The 18551-nt window shown below is 30.1% G+C and overlaps 1 protein-coding gene across 4 annotated transcripts in view; it reads left to right on the top strand.

The window, feature by feature from the left end:
* Rbcn-3A (rabconnectin-3 alpha) overlaps nucleotides 1–18160 on the top strand; it is a 93663-nt gene extending 75503 nt beyond the window's left edge. Inside the window, exons 48-60 of one of the 4 annotated variants that reach the window (XM_074121817.1) lie at nucleotides 159–377; nucleotides 1294–1546; nucleotides 2261–2471; nucleotides 2588–2816; nucleotides 3132–3256; nucleotides 3335–3488; nucleotides 6710–6769; nucleotides 11852–11935; nucleotides 13320–13380; nucleotides 13916–14124; nucleotides 14209–14353; nucleotides 15328–15545; nucleotides 16018–18160. In XM_074121817.1, the coding sequence (XP_073977918.1) occupies nucleotides 159–377; nucleotides 1294–1546; nucleotides 2261–2471; nucleotides 2588–2816; nucleotides 3132–3256; nucleotides 3335–3488; nucleotides 6710–6769; nucleotides 11852–11935; nucleotides 13320–13380; nucleotides 13916–14124; nucleotides 14209–14353; nucleotides 15328–15545; nucleotides 16018–16218 (2169 nt within the window). In that variant the 3' untranslated portion in view covers nucleotides 16219–18160. The remainder of the gene's footprint in view (nucleotides 1–158; nucleotides 378–1293; nucleotides 1547–2260; nucleotides 2472–2587; nucleotides 2817–3131; nucleotides 3257–3334; nucleotides 3489–6709; nucleotides 6770–11851; nucleotides 11936–13319; nucleotides 13381–13915; nucleotides 14125–14208; nucleotides 14354–15327; nucleotides 15546–16017) is intronic. The other 3 variants (XM_074121818.1, XM_074121819.1, XM_074121821.1) reach the window with 3 other exon arrangements.
* Nucleotides 18161–18551: the final 391 nt, after the last annotated feature.

The raw sequence follows: 18551 nt of genomic DNA, 5'->3' as shown, positions 1-18551 counted from the left end.
TTCTAATCAATATTTGATTTTACTTTGTGGAAAGCTTAATCTTTCAACCTGATTTTTCTATTGCAGCTGTTTTAAAAAAAATAATGAAAAGTTATTTGTCCAACATCTTTTACCAGTATAAATTGATTAAAGTACTAAAAAAAAAAATGTCTGTCTAGGGAGGTGGTTCAGTCGAAAGGGAATCCAGCATTAGTAGCGAAAGTGGAATGTGGACTACTGTTACTTCATTAACAAAACAAAGAATGAAACTGAATATGAAATTATTGGGACAGTTTGGATCACAATCTGGTAGCGTCAACATGAAAGAAGATAAACCTACATACAGGGAACAGTTTGTGCCACCCGAAATGTCAATGATTTCATATTTTCTTAGTAAGGTAATTCTATCCCTTGTAATTTTTAGAATATATCTTTTTCAGATATATTCATTTGGTTATAAGACTTTGTCTTAGGCCGTTACTCATGATCGTATTTATTAATGTAACAAAATTACCGAATCTCAGATTTTACTAAGTAACAAATCGTTAAATTTTACAACACGCCTGTTAAAGTGTTAAGGAGAAGAATATTTAAAAATAAGAAAGTAATGGGCTTAATTGCGAGAACCATCAGCAAGAATAAGTTCTTGAAAGCTCTGCCAACAAGTATAATACAGTAAATCATAGGTACATCTGAATTAAACAGTTACTCTAATCGCTTAAATACACATTGTATTAGTATTCTCTTATTCTTAAATTAAAGATTTAGTTCTTGAACTTATCTCTCGTAAAGCCAGTCAATAAACAAAATCTTTCTATTAGTCTACAACCTATAATTGTTCTAATGTATAATTGACCATTGCATAAGAGAACTACTTCATGGAATCTGTTAACTACGATAACTAAGCCCAAAAAATATTCCATTGTAATCTGGATTCAAGTCCTGACATTCAGTTCCCAAGATTCCAAAATGGAGTTCACTGTTACTGAATGGAATTTGTCCCAGATCTAAGATGATACAAATATTATACGATTTTTACTTATGAAAGTTGTAATGCTAATCATATTGTCTTGAGATTGTATAGAAGAAAAAATACTTGCAATAAAGTTATAGCCTATTTATTATATTACGTTAATGTTAATACAATAATATGCTTAATAGTCATTACGAATATAACTTGATTGATATAAAGTTCTAGAAGTAATGGTCTCTGGTGGCAGTTCTTATGGGTAGTTCTTGTGTTATTATGGGACTTTCGCCTATTTGTCAAGAACTAAAAGTGCAATAATTTTTTTTTTTTAATACTTTTTGCAGCCATCTTTACCAGAAGAAGCACAAGACGTAGACTATGATTCTGCAGGATCTAATGTAAGCGATTTAAGTGACGAAGATGAAGAAGATGTATTCGATGGCGATGGTAAAGATAGCCGGATTAATCCAAACAAAGATAATACTGAACATTCTAATCCAAACAGTTATTCTTGGGCTGTAATGAGATTGGCAGTCCTACGTATTATACAGAATCAACTTCAAGATTTCTTAAATGTGGCTGGAATTGAAATTCAAGGTATAAAAATAATAATGAGTTTAACAAAAGTTATTTTGTTTCTCGTTAAAAAAACACAAACTTTTTCCTGCAAATTTAAATATGGATTATTTAAATTTTGGAGATGGGCTTTATATTTATAACAAAATTATTTAGGAACATACTCTATAATGACGCATATGATGCAACTTGGATTGTTAAATGAGATAATTTAGATCTCTAATGACGTGGTTTACAAGTATAGGAAAATCAAGAGAAGCCTTAGAATAGTGTCCCCTGTTGGTTGTCGTTCTTTAAATTCAAATTTACTGTGTGAAGAAATTACAGCTTCCGTTAACGCTCTGGGCACTCAGTTTTACCGATAATTATCTAACTTTGGTGATAAAAGGGTTGATCTTTCATTAACGTCAATACACTCTTCATCAGTATCTACAAATCAGTTTTTGGATTTCTCACTCCCTTTAATCACAAGTATATGTGGACGTCCATAAGTCCTGCTATAAAATAATTAGAATATAAGAAATTAGCGTATTTTCTTGTTAAGGATTCCTAACAATATCTGAAGGGCAATAATTACTCGCTAGGTTGGTTAATCAAAAGTAATGACGGTAGTTTTATAAAGCATCTTAAATTTAGAGTTAAAATTTTTCTTTTTATTTTACCTGAGTCGTCATTGTTATAATTTAATTATTAATTAATATTTTTCTTATAATCTAATGAACCTATCATTTTTAGAACTACCAGTGTGTAGTCCTTTGATTCATGGAGTTATGCGGGTTATATCTCAGTGGCAAGAGATATTGAAAGATGATCTTGATGTACGAGGACCACCTCCTCCAAGGTACATACCTGGATGTTATGTTGAACCAAGTCTTCCCGGTCAATCTACAGGACCAGCTATTTTAAAGTATAGGACTATACTAGAGAAAGGAAATACACCATTTCAGTAAGTTTTTATTTTTAATTAATTACCGTGGTAATCATTATTTTTTAAAAATTTCATTTGAGTGAAAAAAACTAAATGATTTTTGTTTTTTACAATTTTAAATAAACTTCTTAAAGCCCAAGACATTGGTCTGCCGCTCCCGCACGAAGATTATGGAGTTTTCTTGTAAGGCAAGAAATTGTACAAGATCTGTTCATCAAAGCAGTATTCGGTAAACGTCCAAGAGGTTCAGTCATAGACACTCCTGATCTTCCTGCTAACGAAACACAAAATCCTCATCTTCTTGAACCTGTGCGCATCATACATAAAGAACAAGATCAAATTTCAGCATTTTGTCTTAATCAGGTTAATTGATATTTCATATATTTTTGAGGTTATTTTATCATAATTATTATTATTTTTATTTTTTGTTGCTAAGAGTTTCGTTTAGCATCGTATTAACGAAAGACAGAGAATTCTACAGACAATATTGTGTTAACTTTGTTCACATTGGATTTGTATTGGTATGAATTTGGTTTACAAACGTACATTACTTTTCCAAAAACCGGATGCCCCAACGTTCTGAATGGCGAAATTAGTCAGGAAAAAAAAAAATTAAAAATTTTTTTTTGTAAAATTTGATAGGTTACATTACATATTTATTTCTTTTGTGACTTTTAGGTTAATAATGGTCTACTAGCAATGGCTACACCGCGCGAAGTTCAGGAAATGGATGTTTCCTTACTACTTGAGTCACCATCCTGGTTAGAAGATGAATGTGAATTCGATATAATTAATTTATCCAAGTAATTAAATTAAAAATTATTGATTGAAGTTCTATAAAATAAGGAGATAAGATTTAACCATTTCCAAATTTATTTTAGGGAGTCAGAACTTGCACCAGCAAGTTCTTTCTTAGTCATACAAACTCCAAGTGACAGGCCGATATTGCAGTCATCTCCCAGTGTTACTGGTGGTCCTTCATCTTCTAGTCCTCAACCAGGACTCGCCGGACAATCTGGACGTGGAGCTTCCATGGTAATTTTTTTTTTTTCTTCGAAGTAATTGTTAATTTCAATTTTTTTGTTTATTCAGTTCTTCCTGGTCTAAAATTAGTTTTTACAGCTCAGCTGGTGTTAATGTACTTTGGAAAAATTTTCTTTCCTAGTTTAAAATCTTGAACATTTTTTTAAGAAAACTTTTAACTTTTTATAGGGGTAGGAAGTCGAATTTCGTAATAAAAGTGTGATAAACATTTGTTTTGATTGTTTGTTCTAGTGACAATCTCTAAGCACATTGTCTGATAGTGGCGGCGTTTGTACAAAGAATTAATTGTTTTTTCATTAGGCTCCAAAAAATTTCTCTCTACTTGCTCGTGCCTTTAAAATAAATCAGAGCCTCAATCTTTTTTGTAATCTCATTCTTGAGGGTGAATAATACGAGAAAACAAGCGAAGCAGGGCTTTTTGTTTAACCACAACAAAGTTAAAGGTAGAAAAGCAAAAGTAAGGAGGGAAGTAGTTATATTTTATTTCTCTCTCCCTAAAAATCTCCTCAACTTTTGCAAGAAGTTCGGAAAAGGTTACGGCCAGCTGTCTAAAACTTGTAGTCTACCGAATCAGCATTGGCAATAAATTAGATTTCCTCAGCGATATTCTCAAACTTTTGGATACGGGAGAGGTCTGTTCTAAGCAGTTTTACATACAAGGTGTAATGAATGTAAATTAGTATATCATCTCTCTTGATTGTTTTTTCATTCTCTCTTTATTAAACAAAGGGATGACCAATGTTACTTAACATTGTTGCATAAATTACGTTGCATAAAAACGAGAGGAATTGATACAATTCCTCTTGATAATTGATGCAATACTTTTCAAATATTTTGCATGGAAAAGACATAATTTTTTCTGTTGTTCTTTAGGATCATGATCATTTTTCAAAAGCGAAGTTGTAAACTTTCCTTTTATATTTTGTCGTAGATTAATTTAGTAGAGTTTAAGAAAGAGCATAAACTTGAAACATAAATTGTAAAGAGAATTCTTATGAAAATCCTCATCGCTTCTTCTCTTGAATCTCTAAAACGAATGCATTTATTACAAGTAAGCATGAAAAGTCATCATTTTTTACTATTTCATTCTAGAACAAGTTCATTCTTATCAGCATTTATTTACATCTATATATAAGATGTTATTCATACCTATTGGGAAAAGAAATGCTTATTTATTGTGAAGAATTATTGAAATACGTTGAAGAATTCACGAAATAATATTCACTAAGCTTGTAGTTTGACGAAGTAGTTAAAAGTTGTAAATAATTATTAAAAATGGAGCAACAATCATGTTTGAATGTTTTTTAACCAGATAATTTCAATTTTAGATTTATGTGGCAAAACTAGAATAAAAAAATACCACCCACTAACAGCAACAATACACGTATTATAATTTAAAAACGGCACATAACTGCACTATATCTATATATATTGTTCATTTAATAGAAAAAGTCCTAATATTTGTTTATACAACTTTGGTAACTACATCTGTTACAGTATTTGAAGTCAAAAAATAATATTTTGATATTCTGTTTATATGTTCGTTTATTTAAAATGTTTACTCATAAAATTGGAGTAAAGATTATCATTATTCTGCATACAATAACTGGAACAATATCTTTTTTTTGTTCATCTAACACAAATGTTTATTGTGAAATAGTTTCCAAACGTTTTCTGGATAAAAATAATTGGTAATAAAGCAAAACAATTTAGTTAGGAGGCTGAGATGAAAAGTTCTTTGGCAATAAATTACTATTTACAGTTCCAAAATGCGCATTTTTTCCTACCTCTTTTAGTTTAATACCTATTGTTGCCCAATTTGTTTCTCATGAATAGATTCCACTTCTGATTTGCCATTCTGGAAGGTTTGCAGAATACTTTCTTTTGCCTATCCCTTCTTCATTTTACTTAAAACGTTTCCACCCACACATTTCTTTTGATTTAGGAATAGATGGACATCAGAATAGAATCTGGTGAATATGGTCTATATTTTTAATCCTGCTTTTCAAAGCACCTTCGTGGACAAACGCAATGAAGATGATGATTTTCTTTTTCAGTTTAGGCCTCTATTTATAAAAATTTTCAATCCATTGAACCAGAAGACCAACTAGTTTGTTTTCACCCTTGCAAGGTAATCCATAAAAGAAATCTCTTGCATCCCAGATTAACTGGTCATGAAATCGTCGGTCTTTCATTTATTTATTATTAATTTTTTTTATTTCTGTTTTGCACACCCCATCATCATCAGACTTTTGCTTGATCGGTTTAGTTTCTGCGTGAACAGTTTCTTTTTAAAACTGTGGAAACATTGGAACAAAATTCGTTTTCGCATTATTTTTTATTATTATTATTTTTTTAAATCAGAACTAAGGTGGATAGCGCAAACCTTCTTCGTATTTAAATTTACCGCACTCTTTCTCGTGATGTACCTGCGGTGTCAGCTATCTTATAAACCTTTAATCGCCGACTCCTTATTATGTAAGTACCTTCTCCATGGTTTTCATCTATGGTTATTTTTTTGGGTACCTTCATTTATGTGGTTCCTCTTCACCACATTTAATCTCAGCACTATTGAAAGCATGAAGGAATAGACTCCTTATAACCTTTATAAATTTTGGATGATTTTTTTTTAGTTTCTACCTCTCAGAAGGTAGAAAATAATGGCGGCACGATGTTCCAGTTAATTTCAACGTACACATGTCTGTTATAAAAGTCATACAAAGAAAATTTTTTCGACAAATGAAGTTGACCTTTACATACTTGTACATTGTTCCTTTATTTGTATCAGCATAACTAAATCAAAATTTCTTTAACGACATCTATGAACATAGCCGAGAACTTTTCACTTTGCCTTAAAATGTAAATTAAATACCTTAAATTCATATTTTTAAAACTCCATTTAAAAGGCTTTTACTAATTATTACTAATATAAAATGTTTTTATTTTTATTATTTCTTTTTTTGAATATGAATGCAGGTTTTTTGCGAGAAGAATGTACTACCTTGGGTGCCTTTAAAGTAACGATATATGAGAGAATGTATGTTCTTACCCAAGGTTTTGGGAAGGTAAAGGAGAAATGGAGAAAGAAATAGTTAATTGACTGAAGTAAATTGGCTGCCATTAGAGAAACTCTTCAACAATACAGAGGAGTAGTATATCGATTTTGGTGGTGGTTGCACTAAAAAGAAATTTTGTATTATTGTTGTCTATAGGGTCAGAAGGAGCAATCAGGTGTTGTTGGCCACAGTGGGAAAGGGGCCAAATCCCCTTCGGTAAGATTAAATTCACTCCTCCTCACCTCCTACACAACATACTGCACCTTCATTACCACTATCTTCAGGATTTTATTAGTTATCCTGTAAATGTAATTTTGTTATTTGTAAAACCAAATTTTAGGTTGACAGATAATAAGTTTTTGTATATATATAATTCTTTATTTCACGGCTTGTTTCTCTGTGGTATCTGCGGGTCATGTTTTTATGTCCTTGTTCTTTATTTTTTTACTTTTTTTTTTTCTTGTGGTGTTTTTACTTTCAGGTGGGTGTTGGTTAATTTTCTTTGACGTAAAAGAAAAGTGTTTTCTCTTTCAGCTTTTTTTATTCATTATCGTTTATCTCGCCTTAATCTTGAATTGGATATTTTCGATTCTTTTCGAAGATTATCATTTAAATATTTAATCAGTTCTATATTTTATTTGATTATTACTATATATTTTTTAAATTGAGAGAATATTCTATTACCAATTAGAAGAACTAACTAACAACTTTCGTAATTATTCACTATTTTGAAACATTATAAGTACGAATAACTTATTTAAACCATTATTTTTAGACTTTTACTTAATTAAAATGATTTTAGTTAATTTCGCTTTGTGGTGTGTTCATAGCCTTTCTGGCAACGTTGAACAGGCTTCTTTATATGTATAATAAAGTCCTAATAGTGCAATCAAGATTTCTCTTAATAAATGTGGTCTACGATCTGAATAAACCACGGTTCTGATTCCATTGCCTGGGGTAAGTACTTCAAAGTCAAGTACTTTAAACGACTGTTCTGCAATTAAGGGCAATTTTCTTTCTTTTTCGCAACTGCAAGTAAACCTTCCCTTGGTAAACCTACCTTTTCTAGAATAGATGTCATAATCCTAATAAGAAAATGTTACTCTTTTAATAACATTCAGAATCTTAAAAAATTCTTCTTTAGCATTTATCTATCTGATTTGAAAAGAAATTTTGACGATTATGAGTACTCATAGAATTTTATATTATTCAAATTTTCTCTTTACAAATATATTTTGGTTTACCTTAGCATATTCTCGGTTTTTATTTTGTAACGCCTTTTTTTCGAAGTTAATATATTACAAACATATTTAAATGCTTTTCGCCGTAATATTGGATCATTCGACCCTGGATTGAAGTGGATTTCGTAATTTAATTGCTCAGTTACTCAACGAATTTGTATTAATATTTATAACATTTAATTATAATAATAATTTTTTTGTTAATAATGGGTACGTTATCAAAAGATTTGTTCGAGACTACACAGATTGGAAAATCAAACATACATATCTTCGATTAGTTAAAAAACAAACGGTAACTGTTTTTTGTTAACGACGGAAGATATTTCAGTATCTTCTTTTTTAATTCTCTATTTTACGCAAAATTCTATTTGTGGTAATGATAGAAGACGAGTGTGAATTTTTAGTAGGCAATTAATATTAAAATAAGGCTTGCTCTTGGTTACTTTTTCGTACTTAAAATTAATAATATTTATGAGGGTTATAAGTTCAGTTCAGTAGAGTTCTGTAAAGTGTGAAATTGTTTTTTTCTCCTCTTAGATTAGAATATAAACTAACCTTCTTGCAATTAAATAACAAAGAAATCAAAAACAAGTTGTTGCATGTGAATATTTTTATGAATCAATTGCCGGTTTTTTTGTTTACGTGTGCATCATGCACAAGCGTAAGCGTTGCACAAAAATTGTTCAGCCTAAGAAACACGCTTTGGTTTTAGCAAATAAACAGGCACTAAAGTAATAGAATAACATAGATATAATGTTATCTTTTAAATAGCTTATTTTTACTTCTTCTACTGGAGGTTGTTTGTTTCTTTCTTTGAGGTATTCTCATAGTTCTTATTATTATTTTGATTTTATGTTTAAACATAATAGGCCGTGAAACAGCCTGAACGTTTCATGTTGATCCCTTTATTTACTAAAGTACATATGTTCAAGTTTTACAAAATGAATAGGGATTAATAATTAATCTATAAACATTACTTTATCATTTAATTATACTGTCAAAGATTACTCACTTACTAAATTTATATATTTAGGAATGACAAATAATTAGTATTAATACAACAAATTAAGTTACTACAACTACTTAATAATGCTTTTAAATAACTATGTTACATAATTTTAAATTCAAGTATTGCAGCATTTAAAATCGAACGTCCGGATTGCTTTAAAGAAGGTGTTCTAACTGCTTACCAAATCAGTACTCTATTCAAGAATTTTATACCAACGAGATTAATGGATAATGTGATTTCAGACTATTATTACTTAATTTTAGAGTAGCAGCTTCACTGATTTACATTTAAGTTAGTAACGAACAAACATTCTCTTGTTATTTTAAAAATTCAGTCTTGTTCACTAACTTATGAGTTTACTTCATAAATAAAAATAATAAAACTTCGTCAATGCTTTTAAATTTGTTTAAAAACCATTTCATGTAATCATGTGTAGCCATCTGTTCTTAGCAGTAGCTTGTTTTTGCTAGGCAATATGCTAGTTATATAATATATGATACCTGAAGAAGGTGTTAATCGTCTTAAAAAAAAGTTTAACGTGGCTCCAATTTAAAAATTATTAATTCATAGAAGTAAAATAACCTACACTCAAAAAAAAAAAATGCTTGGTAGGTATCCTCTGGCTCAAAACCTTAATTATATTTTTTTTTATAACTCCCTATAGGAACATTGAAAAATGGCTTACGCGGAAGCATACTCTTATTAAACACTTAAGTGGAGATAAGGGTCACAAGTATTTCTGGGAAAGAGGACAAAACTCTCCAAATCTATCATCTTGGCAGGGTGAAGTCGGGCTTAGAAAGAAATCTCGCTCTCATCAGTGGCATCGCCTATTGAGAAAATATCTTCATAGCCCACTAATACTTATATGCAACTTCTTTCTTTGGAAGGTCCACCTATTATACACACACCACCTTTGGGAGCATCACATATCCATAAATATATGATGCAGATGAATCATTGATGTAGATTGATTGTATTAAAAGGGCGGTTCCACCAGAAAGGGGGAAGGAACGCAGGCAATCCAAAATGCCCATTGTTCCCCGCCCACCCCTCATCTCATAAGAGATATCGGGGCTTTAAAACAACAAATCCGGCTAAGAGTTGCCAGATGCTAATAGAATAAACTAATAAAGTAGTAACAGGACACTAGGGAGCTTGGCGACTCAATCGCCTAGTGCACTGAATAAACCTAGAAAGTTCGTTAAGATCACCAGATGCTACAATCTACGGTAGGGAGACAATCAATGATGTAATTTAACATTATTAAGCAGGATTTAACATTAATAGTTAATTCATTTAATAGAATGTACCATGATCAGAGATATTTTAATTATTTTATTGGAAACAGTTTTTAATTAATTTAATTATTTTTTTTAATTAATTTTATTTTGTTTTTAATATAATTTGGGTAAGAAATTGTGAGTAGACATTCGAATATAGGTAATTCAAGTATTGGTTTGGAACTTATAGATTTTCTTCAGGCAGTAAATACATTTTCAAGACTTGCAGTAAGTTAAAATTCAGGACTTGTTTTGAAAATTGAATGAGAGAACCTGAGTAGCTGACGTTTAAAAGCAGAATTTCATTATTTTCGTGTTTTTTCGTAACAAAAGAGCACTTCTATTTTATTCCAAATGAAATAAAGTAATACTGAGATTAAATTATTCAAGGTGTCTCCTATATCTCCTGATTTGATTTTTTGGTGGAATTTAATTGAGGCAGTTACTTTTTCTCGTGAGAACGTGGACTCTTCAACAAATTTTGGCGATCCAGCTGCTTATTCCTACCAAGTAGTTATGGTTTCACAACAATGTGAAGAATTTTAGACGGAGAGTTTTTGAGAAATTTGACGAGTATAATTTTTTTAAACAATAAATGAAAAAATTTCGCAATTTCATTATTTTTGTTTTTTAATTTTTGAATCTGGCCAATTTTGAACTACTACTGAAAATTGAAAATAAATTTTTTGATTTCAACTTTAATGTTTTCTTGAATGGTGCAATTGGATTTTCGTAGCCCCAGGGAAACTAGAATTATTAGCGATATTATTCGAGTAGGTAGTAAAGAGTTGGATGATCACAATACATGCAATAGCTTCTGAACGAAGATTCGAAATTTTCTTTCGAACAATTTTTACTTTATTGATTCCTACAGTTTGGCTATTAGGAACCGAAAGACACCCTGCATCATTTATATATAAACCTTCGTATACATATTTTTACGATAAATCGTATGTTACCTTTTACCTACTCTGCTATTTATTTTGTATCCTTTTGTTTACTCGTACTATTTTTTAGCAGCATAATTTGTTTATTTATTTTATACAACAAATAACTTAACTGTCTGAGGTAAAGGAATAGCTTAGTGGTTAGTTCACTGGATTCCGAGAGAGAGCCTGGTTTCTCGATTCCAGTTGCCGGCTCTTAGATTTCCTCTTCCCTGTAGTCTCTTGAGAACTTACTGTTCGTTTGTGGACAATGTTGTTTGTAAAAGAGATAACACAGTCCGAAAGTGCGCTGAAAAAGATTGTAGACGCCAATGATCTCGTGATTTGACGCACCATAAATAAAAATTTTAAGATTTTTTTTTATCTTGAAGTAATGATCGTGTGAAACTTATTTATTTATACGCAATTTCTGACCGAAAACCCTTCATATCCTGTATTAAAGTGTACCTTCAGCCACTTTGTTTTAAGTTATACAATATGAACTTTTGCCTACAATATGAAATTTACCTTTACAAAATTTCTTATCTTAATCAGCATCTACAGATTTTATTTGAATATTTTGATATCAAAGTTATCGTAAATTTGTAACCGTGGGTTCAAACTGACCTATTTCTTTGATAAAAGTATGTCAAAGGGTGGTCAATTTTATTTACAAAATATTATTTATTTGAATTTCTAGGTTTTTTTTTAAGCAACTAGATATTTACAAATATATTTTCTCACTGAAAACTACTTTATTGTATCGTAATTATTGAATCGTTATAATTATGGCAATATTTGTGACTGTATTTTTTTTTTGGAATTCTTGCTGCAACCAGATGAAAGGACTGAACTTCCCAGGATCGCATGATCCAAACTTCTGTCAGTTTGTAATAGATCGAAGTCGGCATTTATTGAAGCCGGTGAGAAAACCAATTAAAAAATAAAACAAATTTTTCGCCTGCCTCTTTCCCCTTTGTAGTGCACTTCAAAACATCTGGATTAAAAAAAAAAATACAATTTTATTAAAGAAGATTAAGAAGTACCTTGTATTTATATCCTCAAAATAATAATATAATAATAAGTTAGATTGTATGTAGACTCCTTTTATGTTTTATTTTAAAATAAGTCCTGATATATTTAAGTTTTAGTTTATATTTTGTAAACTACCTTCCATTATTTTTGCTCCATCTCATTTTTCTTTATTATAAGTACGGCTTGCATGCGAAGTACTTATTACTTTTTTTTAATTTATATATTTCTTCTATATTCTTATTTCTACTGTCATTCTTATTCAGCTTATTTCAATTTTTCTAATTTTTGTTAAGCATGATTATTTCTTTTATCAACAATTGCTATGCACATTTTGTTGTAGTGGTTGTTGGACTTTTTTGGGTTTCTTTAAAAAATCTGTTTCAAATTTGAGAATTTCTTTGCTTTTTTGTCCTTTCAGTTGCTTACAGAAAATTTTATTAGAAACTCGTAAATATTAATTAAAAATAATTTTTTTTAGGTTTTCCCTTGATACTCAACAGTTTGAAATTAGGCTAAATTGGTAATCAATGGTTATGGGCATATTGAACTTATTTAGTCGTAGAAAGAGACTTCCGACTTCGTGTTCGTGCATCAAAACCATTGTTTAAACCGGTTATCTTGTAATTTTGTTAAAAGTTGAGGTTTTATTGTATCGCTCAATCGAACTATCCCAACCGGCCGTTCTTAATAATTTCATCGTAGGGAATTACTATTACTATTCCAGCTCTGATTTCAGTTTTCCACATGCGATATTCCTGTAACACTGAAAACTCTGATGAATGCCCATAGCCTGAAAGAAGAAGAATAACTTCGAGTAAATGAAGTTTTTGGCATTTCATTAGAATAATTGTTCATTCTTTGAGTATCGAAGGAAAATATAATTTTATTAGTAGAAAATTATATCAGTGAAATTTATTTAAATAAGGTAAACTATATCAGTATACCTTATTTAAATGAAGTAAACTATAACAATTTACGATTTGGCGAATTTCTACACAAGAAATATTTAGCCTTTTAGATATTTTAAATCAATACAAATTCTAAATTAGTACAATTTATTTTAAAAATTACAAATAAATAAATAAATGCGATGACAAAAATTTCTACCTTTACTTTAGAAGTGTTTAGCTTATTTTCTGTTTTTAATACATAGTTGATCTATAAGAATTTTTCGAAATTTTACAAAATCATTACATTCTTACAATCATGAATTCTGTTTTTAAATTTTATTTAATTTTCAGCTTGAAATAATAAAAATTTCTGCTTAATTAGGTGCTAAAGCATCGTGTTGATGGCATTAGAAAAATGAGTGCTCATCCACTTTTACCCTTGTGTAAGTATTTTATTTTGTTTACTTTCTCCTATGTATTGTTTTAGGAAAGAAAAATTTATAATTTTAAGAACGAAATCCATATTAACCGTTCTTTATATCTAAAAGTTCCGTTCCATAAAAAGTTAGTAATAAAAACCAAGGAATCATATTCTTGGGTTAAAATTAATTTTCAGTTTTATTATAAAGTACCCTAATATTTGCATAGGAAAAGCGGAAGAAGTAAGTCCGCTGAACCTTCGAAATACTTGAAGAGGTGTCTCCTGTAGAATTATATTTACAAGTACTTAGCTTAATGTGGAAGTGTTTTATTAAACCAAGCACCAACCCGACTGATGTCAGATTTTGAAAACTGGCTACTTCCACCATCCTTGCAGAACATTGCAACTAATAAATTAGCGAAATATTCACATTGTTCGACTAAAGCTTGATGGTGTAAAGTTAAATAATAAAGCCAAACGACTGAAAAAAACATAGAAATGTTCTTTCTCAAATTATCGGACTGTTAACTGTAATAATTTTTTATTTATCTGTTTAGACTTAACCGGATCACAAGATGGTTCAGTGCAGATGTGGGAATGGGGCCATAATCAAGCAGTGACAGTTCCTAGGACAGGTGGTACTTTCGCTAAAGTTACTAGAGTGCGATTTTCACAACATGGCAACAAATTTGGTGTTGCCGATGGTGATGGAAATTTGAGCCTATTTCAAGTTGGAATTGCCTCTTCCGTGAATAGGCCATTTTTCGTTAGTATATCTTTAATAATGGAACTTTATTATTATTATTATTATTATGATTATTGTTTGAAATTAATTTAATATTTATTGCAGACCTGTCAATGCCACAATAAAGTTACCAGTGATTTTGTATTTCTTGGTTCATGCAGTATGGTAGCTACGGCTGGTCATAGTTCAGAAAGTAAGAATGTTGCCCTATGGGATACATTGCTACCTCAGAAGAAAGCCTTAATTACAGGTTTATACATTTTGTCTAATTGATAAACTATTTATATTTTATTCATAGAATAAAAAAAACTTTTGAATGCTGTTCAAGAAAATGCACGTACTAAATTTCAATGTTAAATAACACATACAAAAAATCCCTCCTTGTTAGATTACCTTTAAATAACTCATTAACTAGAGCAGTGATGGCGAACCTCTGACCCGCGGGTAAGACACTGACGACAAATGCTTTTGTAGTATTTGAAATAAAGCTTAAGTGTTTACAAAACATCAAATAAAATGTATAATTTTACAAAAATGTATTATTTTTTGTTAAAAAAATCAAGAACCCAAAGCAAATAACCATATTTAGATTGTTCTTTAGATAAAACACACTTTTTTAAGGGTTTGTTCAGTTATGTTTGTAAAAAGATACTTCCATAGCACTTGTTTCGTCCCGTTTTACCCGTTAAGCCAACTGAATTTTAAAGATGTTTAGTATTGAAAATATTCAGTTTAAAATTTTTAAACTTAACTCTTGTGCAAATGGGCATTAGTGACCCAAGAGCTAGTACTAAAAAAAATGAACAAAATTTGACCCACGTCTCAAAAAGGTTCGCCATCCCTGAACTAGAGGAAAGGCATTAGCTGAGTGGTTAGTGCAAATCATTACAGGACTACCACTATCACTAAGTTCTAGTCTACTTGAATGCCCATAGTTTACCTAATTTACAAGCTTTACAGTTCTCTGATCGGTGATGCACATTATTTTCTGGGCTAAAGTACAATTTTGAGGTTTGGCAGTGCACTGCGGTGAGAAAGATTTAATAGAAGCCTTCTTAGATGATAAAAAATAAAAATAAATAAATAAAAGTCGATAATATTCTATTTTAGAACATATGCCAATTAAGCAACTTATTGATAAGAGATTTGTTGTAATAAACAATTCAAAGATTAGTCTAAGTGAATGTCTTCATCACCATTTTACTTTATTATCTAATATTTTAGCATTCACATGCCACGATCAAGGTGCATCATCCTTAGTGTTCGCTCCTCAGCATCAATTGTTGATCTCAGCTGGAAAGAAAGGTGATGTTTGTATAGTGGACGTTCGTCAGAGAACTATGCGACACAGATTTAATGCTCATGATGCTCCAATAAAATGCTTATCAGCTGATCCTGCAGAAGAATTTTTCGCCACTGGTGCTGCCGATGGTGATATCAAAGTGAGTTTTTTTTTTTGTATACAGATAGTTAATAGTAATGTTTGAACATTTACACTGTTTATGGTATGTTAACATATATTTTGGGTGTTAGTATATTTCTTCAGATTTTCTCCTATAGGAAACTCAAAAATATAAACATTTTGCAATCATTTATTTCAATTGATATATATTTTCATTAAATTTTTAGTAACTGTGGCAACTCTAGGCACCACAAAAATAATATCTAAAATTTCCAAGGTACCAATAAAATAAAGGATATTAAATCAAACAGGTTAATTTGTATTGGGTTGGTTACTTGGTCGTGTGTGTTTGAAGCCAAGAAGTTTAAAGCAAATGGATCCTTTTTTAAGAAAATAAACCCTTTAGTGCCAGAAGCGACAACAGTTTGAAAACGGAATAAGACTATCTGCGATTCTTAGTAAATTTTATAATTATTATAATAATTTACTTTTATGAAACTTATTTGTTTTAGGTTTGGGGATTGACAATGCATCAGGTGCTATACAATTTTCCTGGTGAACATGCTCGTTCAAGTTTTTTCAAACCAATTGGCCAAGGTGTTACACAAATCTATTTAGACTCCAGTGCTCGCCTATTCTCTTGTGGAGCCGATGGTAGCATGAAAGTTCGCCAGTTACCAGAACGTGAACATTCTCCACATAATAATAGTTAGTCTGCTAGTCTGCTAGTTTTGTAAACTATTTTTATTTTTTATATTTCTATGTATAGTCATTTGCACTCTTGTTTACCGTGTTCAATTATGATTAAAAAAAAAAAAACTAAGTCGATATTTAAAAAAATTAAACAATATGCCTATATTTAAATTCGGAAGTAAGAGAGGTTAAAGATTTATTTATTTCAAGATATTACGTTTGCCCTATTTTTACCCGAGGGAAAGTAATAAACAATAAAGGCGGAAATAATTTAAAGTTAATCCCTCAAATCCATCCATTATTGGGTAAAATAAAGAATTGTATGTGTTTCAGCAAATTGTTAACCAAAATTTAGCTTAGTACATTATCTGTAATCATAAAAAAAAATAAATTAAGGAATGTAATAACTCAGTATTTCTATAAGGTAGACTATACGAGGAGCCCCTTACTTTGAATTATCAAGCCGTGAAAGTGGGATGTAGCATTCAGAAATAAAGCCTGCACATTCTTTTAGCAATTTTTTCGTGATGACCTTATTTCCAGTATATTGAAGAAAAATAAAAAGTTAAGCTTACAAATTTCCATCCTTAGGTCGGTTGCCGTTGTTGTTGTTTTGGAGTAGCTAATTGGGGCAATAGGAGTTTTTGGTAGCGTAGGGTTTCTTTCCCAATGACAAATAGTAATAATAACAGATTAGCAGAGTGTTTAGCATATACTGGATTCCAACGCGAAGATAATGGCTTCGAATCTAGCTTCTGGCCCTTAAGAGCCTTCTTTTCTTAAGAGCTGTTAACACCTCACCGTCCGGTGTTAGAACAGTGTTGACTTAAAGGAGAGAACACTGTCCGGAACCGACAGCGCCTGAAAAAAAACTCCAGGCGCCAATAAACTCCGCAAGCCTTAAATTAAAAAATAAATAATAATAATAATAAAAAATAATAATTGTTGTCTTTAAGTAACTAGTTTTTCTAGGGTTTTCAAGCCTTAAGGTAAAATTTCTTACCTTTAAAAAAAAAGTCTTTTTATTGAATGTTCCTATTTATTTCAAATTCTCGGAAACGTTCATTACTCCAAAGACTATTATGTATTATAAAATTTTATGCTCACAAAAATTGTAGCAGCACTTCTTGATAAGTAGTATTAAGTTAATTATCCTATAAAATATGAAAATAATAATAATAATAAACAAGAAATCGCAGCGTTTAAAAAACAAACTGGTGCACTGCTGTTTTTTTTAAGAGTTAACAATCATTATGACTTAATTGCCCTTACAATCCATCTTTTTCATTTCATCCAATGAATATCAATTTAAAAATGAAACAAAAGTTGAGACTACGGCAAAACAGCCATTTTATCATGAGTTAAAAAAAAAACATCATTCAATCCGTTATATTTTTCTGCTTCTTTTAACTACCAGGTTGACATTTTATTATTCATCTTAGTCAGGTAACATACTTGAGTTTTGGGACGACCTATTTTCTCCTAAATACTATAAGTTTAGTACGTGTAGACTTTTTTGGTTTCGTTTGTTCCGTCATTCACAATCTGTTTCAATTCCTCATTTTGTTAGCCACACCTCTGTTTTAATTCCTCATTTTGCTAGCCACACCTCTCTCTCCTCCTCTTCCTCATCAACCACTAATAATATCGCTAAAAGAATAATATATTTATTTAGATCACAACTGTAAATATTTTTTCTTTTACTAAATTTTATTTAAAGTCGAAGCGATAACTAGCATATTACTATTATGTTGTTGTAGCTTACTTTTATTTGAATGTTCCCATCGCGTCTAAAGGCTTGACATTTCATAACGGGACACTCATTATAAAAATAAATAAATAAATAAGTAAATAAAAATAGCAGAAAAATAGGACTAAATTCAGTTTTAATAAATGATATAAAAATACAATAAATACATTTTAAATAAAAACAAATATTATATGCTTATCTGATAATCTAAGCTGAAAAGAAGAAGAAAAACAAAAACTTGCAGAAAGACATTTAACATGTAGAATATTCAAAAAAAAAAAGGCTAGAAAATTTAATAGTCTGAAAAAATAAAATGTATTAATTATAACTGAATATTTGTGCCTGAAACAATTGATATAATCAATTTCTATTACTATTGAATGCAATATCTTAAAATAACTTAAATGTGTGTGCTATATTAAAATAAATATTGAAAAAGAATAGTTGTCACTTAGAAATATAAAAACTACCTGTTCATTTGACTTGAATTATATATATATATATTTTTTTTTAATTAATTAAGGAGTGAATAAAAAAATTATATTTTATTTATTCTTAAATTAATTATTAATAAATCAAACAAGCTATTTATTATGGCTTGTA

Source organism: Rhodnius prolixus, unplaced genomic scaffold (assembly GCF_049639745.1).
Source record: "Rhodnius prolixus isolate KJV_2025 unplaced genomic scaffold, Rpr scaffold_8, whole genome shotgun sequence".
NCBI lineage: Eukaryota > Metazoa > Arthropoda > Insecta > Hemiptera > Reduviidae > Rhodnius > Rhodnius prolixus.
The sequence above is the reverse complement of the archived record's forward strand: the minus strand, read 5'-3'. Positions and strand labels throughout refer to the sequence as shown.